General features: G+C 52.1%; 1 protein-coding gene across 4 annotated transcripts; it reads right to left on the bottom strand.

Annotated features, from left to right (window-relative positions):
• Positions 1–61: 61 nt before the first annotated feature.
• Positions 62–16,600, bottom strand: NCAPH2 (non-SMC condensin II complex subunit H2). Of its 4 annotated transcripts, none has more exons than XM_066358778.1 (20): positions 16,366–16,599; positions 9,883–9,984; positions 5,953–6,008; positions 5,763–5,844; positions 5,618–5,686; positions 5,406–5,485; positions 5,188–5,321; positions 4,804–4,887; positions 4,303–4,433; positions 2,656–2,727; positions 2,355–2,421; positions 1,670–1,777; positions 1,518–1,571; positions 1,309–1,379; positions 1,140–1,233; positions 968–1,039; positions 815–870; positions 637–738; positions 395–544; positions 62–328 (listed from the first exon to the last, which is right to left on the bottom strand). In XM_066358778.1, exons 1-20 carry the CDS (start codon positions 16,471–16,473, stop codon positions 188–190), a joined length of 1,833 nt encoding a protein of 610 aa, XP_066214875.1. In that variant the 5' UTR covers positions 16,474–16,599; the 3' UTR covers positions 62–187. The 4 variants fall into 4 exon arrangements, with proteins under 4 accessions (XP_066214875.1, XP_066214876.1, XP_066214873.1 ...); XM_066358779.1 differs by having other exon boundaries at positions 968–1,036; XM_066358776.1 differs by having other exon boundaries at positions 1,140–1,379; positions 16,366–16,600.
• Between the last annotated feature and the right edge of the window lie 42 nt (positions 16,601–16,642).

The raw sequence follows: 16,642 nt of genomic DNA, 5'->3' as shown, positions 1-16,642 counted from the left end.
AGGTGCTGAAGATGGGCAGCTGTCTTTTCTACACAGAGCAGGAACCTTTATAAGGGATAGGTGGGATGGCAACACCACTTTATTAGGCTGGCCCAGCCAGAGAGCAGGTGTGGAGTGAGCAGATGTACCTCTAATATCCTTCAGGAACGAGGCTCCCAGGCCCACCCCCAGTCCTAGCGCTTGTCACTCAGGGCTGGGCCATAGAGGGGGCGGCATAGGTCTGGAAACGCTTGTGCGCCCGTTGGTGCGTGAGCAGTCTTAAGGACATGGTGTCCACAGCTGTCTCTAGCCCCGGCTGCTGAGTGATCTCTACCGTGTTGTCATTGGCCTGTAAGGATAGTGTGTCAACAGAGCTCAGGGACCACTTCCGTCCCACACCCCCAGGGCCACTCACCAGTTGTAAGGAGGCCAGCATGGCACGACACACCTCAAAGGCAGGCTGGCCAGCCACCAGCTTCGCAAAGGGACACCACTGGTTGAGCTGGCTGAACCTAGAGACCATCTGGTCCCCATAAGTGTGGATGTCAAAAGGCACATGCTGCTCCTGCAATGGGGAAGAGTCAAGTTCTGAGGCAAACCCTGCAAGCAGCAGGGAGGCTCCAGTCCCTGAGCACAAGCTGGCCCAGCCCATCTCACCTGCTCTTGGAGCAGGGGCTGGATGCTATCCTCCCAGTCCCTGATGCGCTGGCTCAGCTCTGTCTCCTGGACGAACTTCTGAGACGTGGTGATGAAGAGCTCCTAGGGGAGGACCAGGGGCTACTACTTCCTGTCGGTCCCCTCACCCAGCTCCCCACCCACGTCAACCAGGGCCTACCACATTCCTTCGGACCAGCTCCTCATAGCTCAGAGACGCTGGCATGACCTCTGCCTCTAGAAAAGGGGCAGCTGTGAGCTGTGGAACACACCCTCTCCTCCCTCCCATCCTCAAGGGAATGGCCCCCAGACCAACAGCCATTCCTAGACCTACCCAGAGCTGCAGCTTCCCCAGGCTTTGCTCCCTCAGGGTCTACATACTCTTCCGGCTCTAGAAAGTCATCTGCTGGGATATGGGGTAGCCCCAACAAGAGGCAGATCAGGGGGCAGCCTGTCATGAATTCCCCCCCCCCAGCTACCCCCACACTCCCCCTGCAGGCACCCACCTGCTGCCCCCAGTTCCTCCAGGGAGTCCTCTAGGCGGTCCTCCTCCACAGGCCACAGCCCCTCCTCAGCCCTTGGCAGCCACCGCTTAGTCACCTGTGCAGAGAATCTGTGAGGCCACTGCTGTCTCCCACCACCAGGGCCTGCGTGTCCCCAGTGGCCGGTACTTGCCTGCCTCCTCTGCAGTGTCCTGAGGGTCTCCAGCTGCTCCTTCACATGTTTCCAGTACAAAACCTCCATGTCTGCACACAAACACTTCATGAGGGGGTTCCGACATCCTGCCTACTCAACCCAGGGCCTTGGGTGTTGAGTGGAGGGGAGATGGGCTGAGCATGGCACCATTATCCCTCAGAGAAGCCCATGCAGGGCGCCAGCCTCACCTTCAAAGGACGGGCCCCTTCTCCGGGGCCTCCTGCTGTCAGTGTGGTCAGCATCTGCAAGACAACCGGATCATCAGGAGCCAGGTCGAGACCCCTCCTGCCCCACTTGACCTGCTTTCCCTGGCCCAGCCCAGTTCCACCACACCACTCACAGGTGGCCAGGTACCACTGGTGGAAGTCCTGCAGCTTGGCCACACCCTTCCTCTTGCGCTTTTGTCCTGGAGCCTCCTCGCCGCAGGCAGGAATGGAGTAGGGTTTACCTAGAGGCAAACAGACTCGCTCTCAGAGCACCACTGCGGGCCCCAGAGAATATCATAGCACCCACACCTCCTAGGAGACATCACACAAGGGAGCACAGCCCCCACCAAGCTCCCCATGGGTACAGGGCACAACCCATCCACCACCTGTGCCCTAGGAAACCCAGCTACGAACACCTGATGGAAGTAACCCTCAACCCAATTACCTTTTTTTTTTTTTTTTTTTTTTTTGTATTTTTCTGAAGTTAGAAACTGGGAGAGACAGTCAGACAGACTCTCGCATGCGCCTGACCAGGATCCACCCGGCACGCCCACCAGGGGGCGATGCTCTGCCGCAACCAGAGCCACTCTAGCGCCTGGGGCAGAGGCCAAGGAGCCATCCCCAGCACCCGGGCCATCTTTGCTCCAATGGAGCCTTGGCTGCGGGAGGGGAAGGGAGAGACAGAGAGGAAGGAGAGGGGGAGGGGTAGAGAAGCAAATGGGTGCTTCTCCTGTGTGCCCTGGCCGGGAATCGAACCCGGGACCCCTGCACGCCAGGCCGACGCTCTACCACTGAGCCAATCGGCCAGGGCCCAATTACCTTTCTTGAAGGGCTTCGAGTCCAGAGAATTGAAAGGGTCCAGGCTCTGCCAAGGGTCTGGGGTCTCCTAAACACAAAGTACAAAAAGAGTTGAAGAGAGTAGGAGACACACACCCTCCACCCCCCACCCCAAAGCCCAACAATGAGTGCAATGATAGCCAGGGAAAGACTGTCCACACTCAATCCAGGATCCGAGGATGGAAGGGGCTTGGGCAGACAGGAGTGAAAGTGTGGGTGGAAGAGCATCAGGCACACACTCTCCCTTTCAGTGGGGTCAGGAGTCTGAGTCCCACAACCTCACCTTATGCTGCAACACAGGCTCCCTGGTCTCCAGCCGCTCCTGCAGCTCAAACCTCCTAGGCTCAGCAGTGTCCTGCAAAGAAACCCATAGAGATGCCCCCTTCTCTGCTCTGGGGGCAAATATCCTGCAGGGACCCTCTTTGGGGCAGCAATGCCAAATACTTCAAGGGCTAAAGAGTAAAACCACTAGGAAAAACTTCAGGAGAACACAAACTAGTAAACTAGTGGTCATAGGGAAAAACAAAAAACAACAACAGGCCCTGGCCGGTTGGCTCAGTGGTGGAGCATCGGCCTGGCGTGCAGAAGTCCCGGGTTCGATTCCCGGCCAGGGCACACAGGAGAGGCGCCCATCTGCTTCTCCGCCCCTCCCCCTCTCCTTCCTCTCTGTCTCTCTCTTCCCCTCCCCCAGCGAGGCTCCATTGGAGCAAGGATGGCCCGGGCGCTGGGGATGGCTCCTTGGCCTCTGCCCCAGGCGCTGGAGTGGCTCTGGTCGCAACAGAGCGACGCCCTGGAGGGGCAGAGCATCGCCCCCTGGTGGGCAGAGCGTCGCCCCCTGGTGGGCGTGCCAGGTAGATCCCGGTCGGGCGCATGCGGGAGTCTGACTGTCTCTCCCCGTTTCCAGCTTCAGAAAAATACAAAAAAACAAACAAACAAAAAAACAACTTAAGTTGTTGATAAGTATCTATACAGGCTCTGGCCGGTTGGCTCAGTGGTAGAGCGTCGGCCTGGCATGCAGGAGTCCCGGGTTCAATTCCCAGCCAGGGCACACAGGAGAAGCGCCCATCTGCTTCTCCACCCCTTCCCCCTCCTTCCTCTCTGTCTCTCTCTTCCCCTCCTGCAGCCAAGGCTCCACTGGAGCAAAGATGGCCTGGGCACTGAGAATGGATCTGTGGCCTCTACCTCAGGCGCTAGAGTGGCTCTGGATGAGACAGAGCGACGCCCCAGAGGGGCAGAGCATCGCCCCCTGGTGGGCATGCCAGGTGGATCCTGGTCAGGCGCATGCGGGAGTCTGTCTGACTGCCTCCCTGTTTCCAACTTCGGAAAAATGCAAAAAAAACAAAAAGTATCTATACAGCTAACATTGTTTCCATTATGTGTCAGGACTGCCTTGTAACAATGAGTGAAGCAGAAGGAGGTATACAGGTGTTTGTATGGAAAATAACACAATAATTTAAAAAATAGTAATACAAGAATAAACTCTGTTTCAATTGTAAAACCTTTTGTCCCACCCTGAAGATAAAGATTTTCTCAGCTCTAGGGCTGGAGCACAGAGCACACTCTTTAGGGTTGAGGGAGGCAGCAAAGGCCTGCAAGGCATACCGCCTCCTGCCAGCCTGGCCTCAGAAGAGTCAGCTTTAGAGACCAGCTGCCATCCTGGGTGGTTTTGTGGGTACCACAGGACTCAGGCTCTTGGACACCAGCCCACTCCTCTGAGGAGCAGTAGCTGCTCTACTGGGAGAGGGAAGGGATATGGAAGCCACTGCCCCAGAGGACTGGGTACAGGACACACCCACTGCCCTCGTGGGCAAGTACCAGAGGTGGGGAGCATAGACCATGGGACTGCCTTCCCTGTGTAAGCATGGCCGCCCCAAACCTCGGGCTTGCCCTGCTGATACTCGAGCTTTGCAGGCCTCAATGTGAGTCCCACCTTCTGCAGGCTCCTGGGCTCCTGGGGCTCCAGAGGGACCTCACAGGCCATGGCCTCGAGGGGCTCTGCCACCCCCTCCGCATCCTCATCCTCACCCTCGCCTGCGGGTATCGGGCCTTCTGGAGAGGTGCCTAGGCAGAGGAGCAAGAGACCTATCAGCTCCAAGAAGCCCAAAACCAGAAAGCAGGTGGGGGCTGACCCTCGGCCTGAGAGGCCATCCCCTGTCTTGACTTCATCCATTTTATTTCTTAGCTACTTTCCTCTTTAAATGCTCCATCTGTAACTACCCACAGAGGAGGCCGGGGAATAAGCAAACAGGGCAGCAGGCCAAGTGTGAGGAGAAAGCCCTGGGCCTGGGCACACAGGGACAGATCCAGGGCATCACTGCTGCTCACACCTCCCCCAGCACAGGCATCAAGGGGCCAGCTGGCTCGGTCAGCTGAGCACAGAGTCCCATCCCTAGCCCAACCTGCAGGTCCATCAGGATTGACCACTTCTCACCTGGCTCCTGGGAGATGCTGGGCACAGGGACTGGACTCCTGCTCACAGAGACTTCCCTTGGCTGCTCCTCAGCCCTCTCAGTCTCTGGCAGAGATGGAGGTTAGACCGGTCACCCCAGCCCTCCCATAGAATGCCCCTCCCTGGGGCCCAGAGGAACCAATTCTGAGAAGAGCAGAACCCTGGGACAGGACTCAGGAACCTTGGACTGAGCCAGCTGTGGACAAAGACAGGAGATGGGGCAGCAGGACCATCTCCAGCAGGCTGGTCTGTGGAGCAGGTGACCAAGGAGGGAGGAGCTCCGGGAAGCAGAGCTGGTGAACACAGGCTACCCAACAAGCAGCCCCAGACCCTTCCTTACCATCAGGCCCCTCATCAAGCCCTTACCCTTCCTCGGCAGTTCTGTCTCTGTCTCCACGGGGGATAAGCCCACTGGCTCCAACATGAAGGCTCCTCTGGGGTGAGGGGTGCACGTATTCATCCTAAAATCCTTCCGGCTGGCCAGGACCTCCCCCTGACAGCTGTGCTAACAAAAAACACAGCTGCTACAGAGACCCTCCCCAGCAGCCCCCCTCCCCACACCAGGCCCAGGCATAGGTGCAAACCTGTACAGGGGGTTACTGTTCTTCTCCATCTCATCCAGGGCGACCAGGGCCATGGGCAGGAGGGGAATGATAACGACCTCCTGCACAGGGGCCAAGAGTAAGTAAGCCATGGGTCCCATGGGCTCCAGGTGGGAAGCCATATGGGATGACCACACCATCCAATACCCCAATCAGCTACATTTAGCCCCCACCTATGGGGGAGGGGTACTCACACTGGGGACCTGCTCATTTCTCAGGTCCACATTAGCACGGGTGTCGGGCAGGTCATCTAGCGACAGGAACTGTGGGGAGACCATGGGCTCAGCAGCAGTCCCCAGAAAGCAGAGCAGACATAGCCATGCACCAAGGAAACCTCACCTCATCCTCCACCTGCCGGGAAGACCTGGAGCTGGTGTCCACACTGGTCCCGTCTTCCTGCACCAAGAGCTGCCTGGCCCGCCTGAGAGAGAATCAATGTGTAGGTGTCCAGAGGCTGCAGGGGCTTCCCGCACCACATGCAGGGCACACACAGGCCTCCGCCTCCCTGGTTTGAACCTCCAGGACTCACCTCTTGCCAGAGATGAAATCAAGGGCCTGGTAGACCAGTGAGTAGAGGTATTCAACCTGGAGGCCGGAAGCAGGAGGTAAGAATGCAGAAAGGAGCCCACTCGTGATGCTCCAGGGCCCACCCCAGAGCCTTCCAACCCAGACATCCATGCACACTATTCCCTCCAAACCTCAAGCACAAGTCCTGCTAATGTATCCACTAAAAGTACTTTTCTGGTTGAACATTATTACTCTAACAGCTAAGGCTCCCTCCTCTGCCCCACACTGAACAGAGCAGCAGGTGTGGCCTTCTCAAGGCTGTAGCATCCCATCACAAGCCTCAGGCAGCCCAGCACACCAGCCGTGTGCAGTCTACACTGCTCCCACCCAGCCCCCCTCAATGGCTTCTTTTCCACCCTTGGCCTTAGCCCATTGCTGCCTCACCCGACCTCCCAGAGCCCAAGTCTCTGGCACCCAGCCCCACTCCAGCCACAATCCATGGGGCTCCATACTTAAGAGTGAGGGTCGGGATTTTGCAGATGCTGACCACAAAGCACTCGCCAGCAAGGTGTGCACACATGCTGCCTCTGGGCAACAGCACCCAAGAGCACACACGGCCCTTTCTGCTCAGCCCACCTTTTCTTTCATGCATGGGACACCAGACATGGTGGTGTCTCCTGATGACATGGATCTCACTTATTAGGAATAATACACGTTAACTTTTCTACATGTTTGCTACACACATGGGACTGTGCTTCATGTCTCACCTCAATCTGTCAATCAGGTGCTGTTTCTGTTCTCAACTTATAGAAGAATGAACTCAGACTCAGAAATATAGTAACCTGAAGCAGTGGTGGGCCCAGGGCTGGCGCCCGGGTCTGTGAACCTAGTATTGTACTACCTAATACAGCAGCCACTAGCCACATGTGGCTATAGCAATTTTAAGTTAATTAAAAATTAATAAAACTCAAAATTCAAAATTCCTCAGCCACACTAGTCAGTTTGAGGGCTCTGCAGCCACATGCAGCCACATGCAGCCAGCAGTTCCCCCATCGGCCAGCACAGATGCAGACCATTCCCAGCACTCAGAGAGCCTCATGGCGCTGTTGATCTAGAGCCTGCAGCCCCCACAGCTCAGCTTCATTCCCTGAACTTCCTGCCACACTTGCCTTATCACGTATCTGCCCTTCTACCTGTCTATCGCTTCACCTTGTTTTGTGCTTTCAAAATGAGTTGCAGACATTCCTTCTCAGGACAAACACAGGCCACAGGAATTTGATTGATGGGATTTCCTGGGACAAAAACCAATAAAATCTTAGACTGCCTTAACACCCTGCGGTGCCCAGAAACACATCTGCCATGTCTCATGCCAGCTAAACTGCAAACAGATTACTGTCCCTTCTCTGTCTGCTTTGGACCCCAGCACAGAGCGCCTCCCAGTTCTTCCAACTGCTACCTCCCACCCACTAAACCGCTAACTCTGGATCAGTGCTGTTGTCTACTTCCCTTGCCCACCCCCCCCCAGGGACTAGTGCCCCTGAAACAGCAGGTGTATTTAATCTCCATTAAACCACCAGTGCTTTCTGTTCATCTTTTTTTTTTTTTTTTTTTTTTTTTTAAACAGGGACAGAGAGAGTCAGAGAGAGGGACAGGCAGACAGGAACGGAGAGATATGAGAAGCATCAATCATCAGTTTTTCATTGCGACACCTCAATTGTTCATTGATTGCTTTCTCATATGTGCCTTGACAGCAGGCCCTCAGCAGACCGTGTAACCCCTTGCTCAAGCCAGCGACCTTGGGTCCAAGCTGGTGAGCTTTTTCTTTTTCTGCTCAAGCCAGATGAGCCTGCACTCAAGCTAGCGACCTCGGAGTCTCGAACCTGGGTCCTCTGCATCCCAGTCCAACGCTCTATCCACTGCGCCACCGCCTGGCCAGGCATCTTGTTCACCTTTTATTTTGCATTCCTCTCAGCAAATACTTAACTTTCACCAAAGTTCACTCCAAATGTCCTGTCCAGTAGCTGGCACTCAGTAGCTGACTTATCTTCTCTGTTACGGAAATTGGGGCCTTATGTATTAACTCCCCAAATCCCTGCACCCAATTTCCTGCATCAATATTTACATCTCCCTCAGGTCTCCAGGGATGAGGCGCAGGCCATCCCTGATGCAGAACTCATTACTTCTTCTGGGATTCTGTTCACCCATTTTCCTCCCTGTTCCCTTCTCCCCCTGCCCCCACGTCCCAGCTGCCCTTCTACCGTTTAGCTCCATGTCTTCAATCCCCACAGTCACTGAGGATGTTTTAAGAAATCCTGATGACTATACTACCACCCCCCAGTTTCAATTTAGTCAGCCTGGGTAAGGTCCAGGAACCAGTAACTACCTCATTGTAGCCTGGGTTGAGAACCACGGCTTCAGTTGCTGCCCAGTCTCTTTCCTCTTCTCTTCAATAAAGTGTCTTACTACCCTACCTTGAGCACTTTTCTCATGCCTCCATATTCCCTACCACATATGGTTGGCTGGCCTCTCACTAAATCCCCAGTGACCTCCTAACTGCAGACCCAGTAGATACTTGAAAATCTTTAGTGAACGGGTCCAACTCACTGAGCTCAACATTTTTGGTTCTTTTTTTGCTCCTGCTGTAAATTCTCTACTTCTCTGACCTCCCTGCCAGGACATTTTCTCAATTATCTATCTCTGACTTCTTCTTGTGGGCACTCTCTGAACACTGGTTTCCCTGAGTACTCCCACCCTACTGCCTTTCTTCTCTTACTGTGTAACAGGTTCTCAGCTTGGGCACCAGACATTGTGGGCTGGATAATTCTTTGTAGCCCAGGGCTCTCCTATATATTGCCAGATGTTCAGAAGCAGGCCCAGCAATTTTAAATCCAAATATTTTGTTCAGTATTAAAAAGTAGCAAGGGGCCCCCTGGCCAGTTAGTTCAGTCAGTTACAGCACCGTCCCATAACACCAAGGTTGTGGGTTCGATCCCTGTCAGGGCACATACAAGAAGCAACCAATGAATGTACAACTAAGTGGAACAAACGAATGCTTCTCTCTCTCTCTCTCTCTCTGTCTCTCTCTTTCCTTCCCTTCTTTCCTCTCTATCTCTCCAAAAATCAATCCAAAAAAAATTTTTTTTTAGTGGCAAGGGGCTTGACTGGTGGTGGTGCAGTAGATAAAGCGTCAACCTGGAACACTGAGGTCCCAAGTTCAAAACCCCAAGGTCGCTTGGTTTGACTGCAGACTCATCCAGCTTGAGCCCAACAACACTGCCTTGAGCAAGGGGTCACTGGCTCAGCTGGAGAGCCCCCTGACCCCAACAAGGCATGTATGAGAAGCAATTAATGAAAAACTAAGGTGCCACAACTACAAGCTGATGCTTCTCATCTCTCTCCCTTCCTCTCTCTTAAAAAAAGAAAGAAAAAAAAAAGAGCTCAGCTGGTTAGAGCACTGACCCAATACGCCAAGGTTGTAGATTCAATCCCTAGTCAGAGAAAATTCAAGAATCAACCAATGAATACACAGATAAATGGAACAACAAGTGAATGTTTTTTTTCTCTCTCTCTCTCCTCCGCCCCTTTCTCTCTAAAAATAAATAATTTCTTAATAGGGGCAAGGAGCTGACCTGTGGTAGCACAGCAGACAGGCTTCAACCTGAAATGCTGAGGTCACTAGTTCAAAGGCCCAGGCTTGCCTGGTCAAGGCACATACAAGAAGCAACTACTACAAATTTATCTTTCCCACTCCTCCCCACTTTCTCTCTTACTCTCTTCTCTCTAAAATAAAATCTTTTAAAAAAAAAAAGTGGCAAGGAATCTAGGAAGGAGATGGAAGAGGCTGGCAAGGCAGCTCAGAGACAGGACGAGCCTACCACCTGCTCCAGCAGCACAGAGGACTCTGGTCCTGCCAGACACTGAAACATTTAGGCCAGGGGCCAGGTGCACCGACCTTCTTACTGTAGACACAGGCAGAGCCCTGGATCAGCAGCGCTGCCTCCACAAAGTTCATCGTGGTTTTTCCTTCATCAAAAGAAATGCAGATCTGTTCCAGCTGCAAGACACAAGACAGGGTCTGTGGGAAGCTGAGCATGTGCACATTTCTCCCCCATTCACCTACCTGCCACCCACCTGCCACACCCCAGCTAAAGGGGCGCCATGCCATGCCCATCCACTTCAGGGCCAACCTAGAGAGACTAGCAGGAAGACCCGCACTCTAAGAGAGGAAGGGGGACCTCAGCGGGGAAGGACAGAGACAAAACGCTGGGGTCTAGATCTCTTGAGCAGAAAACCAAGGAAACACTTCCAAGTGAGTCCTGCTCTTTCCTCTGTGACCCCTGAACACCACCAGCTCCTATCACCTCTTAAGTGTCAGTGTCCCCTGACCATATGCGAACAAGTCCCAAACCCATGCAGACCAGTGCCTCTTCTAAGCTACAGGATGTGTTTGTACCTGCCCACTAGGTATCTCCGTTGAAACTTCCAAATGTTCCTAGACTTTTCATCTCCATACTGCACTGAGGATCTTCCCGCAGCCTGGACCCTCCCTTGCAGTCCTCAGCCAATAGCACTTTGAAACCCTTACGTGTTTGTCAAGCTCTTTGCCTGGAACATCCACCCCGGCTGGGCCCAGTGTGAACTCTTCTGCAGTTGCCCTTAAGCTTCTTGCCACCCTGTTAGGATGTCTGGTCATGCCACGAGTCTCTCCCTCAGTGCACTGTGAGCAGCATCATGGAAATTTCAGCCTTTAGCTCAGTGCCTGACGCTGGTGCCCAATAAATGTTTGATGAACAAAGTGTTGACATCAGAGCTAAGCTGAAAAGACAGGCTGATGTCTTTTGTGGTCCAATTTCCCAGATGAAGGGAATGGCTTTTCAGGAAAGGCAACCACCACACAAAGGCAGCCTGCTAACAGGATTCAGCTATTTAGAAAAAATGAGCATTATGCAAACATGTTCACAGCACAGGGTGTACTGGGGAGTGAGGCAATATATTAAGCCCTGTGGTGGCACTAAAATGGGGGAGTCTAGGAGGACTCCACTAAGGGGTCACTTCTACAAGTTCCTGAAAAACAGAGGGAACTGATCAGGTCAGGGGGAAAAGGAGAGGAAATGGGACCAAACAGACAGCCAGAAAGTGCAGAGCAAACTGACGTATGACTGAAAGAAGGGAACAAGGAGGAGAGGGCAGCCAGGCCACCCAGACCCTGAGCTGTAGTGGTGGCCCGTCTCCAGTAACACCCTAGACTCGGCTGGTCGCCTGTTCCCAGGACCTTACACTCTGTTCTTATGACTTCCAAATGTATGATCCCAGGTTGGACTTCCCTTCTAAGCCCCAACCTATACATCCAATTGCCTTCTTCAAATACCATTTAGATGGCTTACTCAAAATTCACATCAAAACAGGTCCACATTAAACTCTAGAGATCCCCTCCCCAAATCACCCACCCAGACATCCAAGATCTTAGCTCCCTGCCCTTTCTCTCATCTTCCCCATTCAACCCATGCCCACTTCAATGCTCCACCTGACCTGTCTGTTCCTGCCCACAGTGACCACCACTCTTGCTCTGCCAGCCTCACCTCCTGCCGTTCTTCCAGCCCTTTACTTCCCTCCAGTCTACTCTTCACATATCAGCCAGTGCTTATCTTAAGACATAAGTTAGACTATATCACTGTACTTAACCCTAAATGACTTTCAGCCACACTTAGGAAAAAATGCAAAATCCTAAACAGAGCCCTCCACGCTGACCAGTTTCCTTCCCCAGGGCCCCCCAATTCCCTTCATGCTGCACAGCAGTCACAAGACTTACTTCCAGGTCCTCCATTGAACCAACAGTTTCTTGTACCTAGATCATTCTTCAACTCACTTCATCTCGAACAAACTGAGGTTCCCCACACTCTCCGGGGAATCTTTGGCCTTTTTTCATCAGTCTGATTGCACAGACACATACAGTGATGAAGAGGGTGGGCTTATTCTACTACCTACTAGCTAGGACTTTGTGCACTTAACCTTTCTGGATAACTGATAACTATATCAATAGGGCTTCTGTGAGGATTAAATGAGTTTACACATATAAAGCACACAAAACAGGGCTTATACTGAATGCTTGCTCTTTATTACAACTCCTGTATTTCCTGCCTTAGGATCCATCTCCCACAAGAGTGAAGCAGGGCCTGCCCTGTGGTGGCACAGTGGATAAAGCATCAACCTAGAATGCTGAGGTTGCCAGTGTGAAACCCTGGACTTGCCTGATTAAGGCAATCAATGAACAACTACTGTATATGAGTGGATACTTCTTGCTCCCCCCACTTCTCTCTGTAAAAAAAAAATCAATAAACAGAATCTTAAAAAAAAAAAAAACATACAATGAGTGCACAACTAAATGGAACAAGTTGATACTTTTCTCTCCCCCCCTTCTCTCCCTCTCCCTCCCCACTTCTTTCCCTCTCCTTCCACTCTCTCAAATCAATAGAAAAAAAAAGTTAAAAGAAAAAAAAAAGAGTGAGGCCCTGGCCAGTTGGCTTAGCAGTAGAGCATTGGCCCAACGTATGGAAGTCCCGGCTTCGATTCCTGGCCAGGGCACACAGGAGAAGCACCCATCCTGCTTCTCCACCCTTCCCCTTCTCCTTTCTATCTCTCTCTTCTCCTCCTGCAGCCAAGGCTCCATTGGAGCAAAGTGGGCCCAGGCGCTGAGGATGGCTCCATGGCCTCTGCCTCAGTCACTAGAATGGCTCCAGTTGCAGCAGAACAACGCCCCAGTTAGGCCGAGCATCGCCCATGGTGGGCATACCGGGTGGATCCAGTTCGGGTGCATGCGGGAGTCTGTCTGTCCCACCCAACCCCCCACCCCGCTTCTCACTTTGGAAAAATACAAAAAAAAAGAAAAGAAAAAAAAAGGAAGAGTGAGGCAGGGATTACTGTTTGCTTGCCATTATTTACTCAAGGTTTAACAGGGTCTTAGCACACAACAGACACTCAACAATGAATAAATAAATGGATAAAAGAAAATAGCAACATGCTAAGATCAGTTTAAAACATTCTGGTAACTGTGTGGAAAAGAAGAAAGACAAACCTAGATCAGGACTTCAGGGGCGGGGGCTGAACGTGCAGAGAAGGTTTGGAAGAGCACACCTATGAAGCAGGAAACAGGTTCACCAGGCAACCCCAAATACCGTTCTTGAAACCTAAACCCACAGTTGCCCCACCCAGCACAGTTCTCTGCATTTTCTCAGCAGAGTATGTGTCCAAGCATAGGTTCGCTTTCCTATCAAGTGTTCATTTAAAAAACATTTACCTACTAAGAGCTGGACATTCTGTTAAGCAAAAGAGAGTGTAAACATATTCCTTGCCCTCAAAGGATTTACATTCTAGGGTAGAAACAGACCATAAACAAGTTAATAGTTTGTGATAAACTTTCTAAAGTACCTAGCATACTATGACAGAACTATTTTATTATAGCTCACGTTTAAACTGAGACATAAAGGATAAGAAGTAATTGGTCATAAAAAAGAAAGAAAAAACTGGGTGAAGAATATGTCTCAGTAGAAACAGAAAATATAAACAGTCTCGGCCAAAGAATTAGCCTGGGTCTTATAGGTTGAAAGGCTCAAAAAAACAAGTAAAGAGCCCAGTGACAGCAAAAACAGTAAGCAGGACCAGACTCAGAGGATGAAGTTTGGATTTTATTCTAAGAGCAATGGAAACCCACTGACAGGTTTTCGGCAGGGCAGAGCTGCAGCCTGGTTTAAATTTGTAAGAGCAGCCCTGGCCGGTTGGCTCAGCGGTAAAGCGTAGGCCTGGCATGCGAGGGACCCGGGTTCGATTCCCGGCCAGGGCACATAGGAGAAGCGCCCATTTGCTTCGCCACCCCCACCCCCTCCTTCCTCTCTGTCTCTCTCTTCCCCTCCCACAGCCAAGGCTCCATTGGAGCAAAGATGGCCCGGGCGCTGGGGATGGCTCCTTGGCCGCTGCCCCAGGCACTGGAGTGGCTCTGGTCGTGGCAGAGCGATGCCCCGGAGAGGCAGAGCATCGCCCCCTGGTGGGCAGAGCCTCGCCCACCAGGGTGGATCCCGGTCGGGCGCATGCGGGAGTCTGTCTGACTGTCTCTCCCCGTTTCCAGCTTCAGAAAAATACAAAAAAAAAAAAAAAAAAAAAATTGTAAGAGTCACACTTTACTGGAAGAAGAATGAACTGGATGGGGCCAAAAACAGCAGTAGGGAGCCCAGGAAGGAGGGAAGTTTTACATGAATCTGAGCCAGATGGTGGCCAGCACCACATAAAAAAAAAAAAAAGAATAGATGAATTCAAGTGAAATGCTGGTGGTGTAACTGACAATTCATGTGTGGACTGGATGTGGAGTGTGGGGTTTCACTAGAACAGCTCCTCGCTTTCACCTTTGATTAAACAGCAGTGCCATTACCAAGATTAGGAAGACTGGGATTTGTGCAGGAAAACACTGAGCTCCACTTTACTATTATTATTATTTTTTACAGAGACAGAGAGAGGCAGAGAGAGAGAGACAGAGGGACAGAAAGACAGGAAGGGCAAGAGAAATGAGATAAACACGTTGCGACACCTTAGTTGTTCATTGATTGCTTTCTCATATGTGCCTTGACTGGGGAGCTACAGCAGAGCGAATGACCCCTTGTTCAAGCTAGCAACCTTGGTTGGAGTCATGTCTATGATCCCACGCTCAAGCCAGCAACCTTGCGCTCAAACTGGTGAGCCTGCACTCAAGCCCAGTGAGCCAGTGACCTCGAGGCCTCAAATCTGGGTCCTCTGTGTCCCAGTCCCACGCTCTATCCACTGTGCCCCCAATTGGTCAGGCAAAATCTCCACTCTAAGTAGATTAAAGCTGAGATGATTTGTGACATCTAAGTAAAATGTCAAGTGAGCAGCTCCACAAAATAAATTCAGAGGAAATATGTGGAATGGAAATATAAACCTGGGAGCCGTCCTTACACAGCTGATATTTGAAACTGTGGAAATAAATGAGACTGTTTAGGGGAAATATGTAAAGGAGAAGGCTCAGGATCCACCTAAGGAGCTAGCCACGGAAAGGTTGGATAGGAAAAAAAAAAGTAAGCCATGAAATCAGAACACCAAAAAGGAGTGGTCCACCCAACAAATGCTGCTGAATTAAATAAGATGACACTTCTAGTATTCCCTGGATGTGATAGGACGGAGGCCATTACTAATCAAGGTAAGAGCAGCCTATGACTGTAGAGTCTCTGAAGTACAGAAATGGAGCAGACAACTCCGTAAACTGTACACCTTTAACTAATATAATATTGTATGTCAATTGTAGTTGTTGTTGTTGTTGTTTTTAAAAAAGGATAGCTCAGGCCCTGGTCGGTTGGCTCAGCGGTAGAGCGTCGGCCTGGCGTGTGGGGGACCTGGGTTCGATTCCCGGCCAGGGCACATAGGAGAAGCGCCCATTTGCTTCGCCACCCCCCCCCCCTTCCTCTCTGTCTCTCTCTTCCCTTCCCGCAGCCAAGGCTCCATTGGAGCAAAGATGGCCCGGGCGCTGGGGATGGCTCCTTGGCCTCTGCCCCAGGCGCTAGAGTGGCTCTGGTCGCAACAGAGCGACGCCCCGGAGGGGCAGAGCATCGCCCCCTGGTGGGCAGAGCTTCGCCCCTGGTGGGCGTGCCGGCTGGATCCTGGTCGGGCGCATGCGGGAGTCTGTCTGACTGTCTCTCCCCATTTCCAGCTTCAGAAAAATACAAAAAAAAAAAAAGGATAGCTCATTTGGTTAGAGCATTGTCCCCAAACGCAGAAGTTGCTGGTTTGATCCTGGGTCAGGGCACATACAGGAGCAGGTCAATGTTCCTCTCTCTCCCTCTCTCCCTTCCCCTCTCTCTCAAATCAATACAATAAACATTTTTTATTATAATCCAAAATAAATTTAGGAAAAATAAAGAAAGAGCAAGCCCTGGCTGAATAGCTCGGTTGACTGGAGACTGATCCCGATGTGCCACGGTTATGGGTTGGATCCCGGATCGGGGCACATACAAGAATCAATGAATGAGGGCATGGATGGGTGGACCAAGTCGAGGGGCTTCTCCTCCCCCCTTTAAAATCAATAATTTTTTTTTAAAGAAAGAAATCCCTACATCGTGATCCAGGTCTCTCAAACACCCAAACATGCACATAAACTATATTACATTAGAAAAAAATACTAGTAGCGATCACCACTTACTAAGCCAACTTCACAGCTCGCGAATAGGTAGCGAGCGACCTGTAATGACAGCCCAGACTAATTAACAAGAAAGGGTTCTGGGAGGCAATGAGTGAGGTAACAGGGAAACAAGAAACGAGCTCGTGGACTAGCACGGCCAGAGTCCCGGATGTACAGACCCGGAGACGGCGAGGACGCCCAGCAGCCCCCGACCCAGCACTCCGCCCGCCCGGCGCCACTCCCCCGGGCCGCCCTCACCTCCTCCAGATATTCACCCAGCTGGGCCGCCACGTCCACCTCCCAGTTCTTGGTGAGGTCGCGGATGGGCTGCAGGAGGTGGGCAAAGCGCGCCTCCACGTCCTCCATGCCCGGGAGGGGCCGGGGCGGCCCGGGAACCGCGGGGCTGGCTTCGAGGGGGGCCAGTGTGCTCAGCCCGCCACCAGCTCTGGCGCCATCTTACTGTTCCCGCCCGGCAAATACGCAGCGCGCGACGCCGCACGCACATCGATGACGTACGCGGCCGGCCAAAGGGAAC

This window comes from Saccopteryx leptura, chromosome 1, assembly GCF_036850995.1.
Source record: "Saccopteryx leptura isolate mSacLep1 chromosome 1, mSacLep1_pri_phased_curated, whole genome shotgun sequence".
Taxonomy (NCBI): Eukaryota; Metazoa; Chordata; class Mammalia; order Chiroptera; family Emballonuridae; genus Saccopteryx; species Saccopteryx leptura.
Note: the sequence above shows the minus strand (reverse complement) of the source record. Positions and strands in the feature narration are given on the sequence as shown.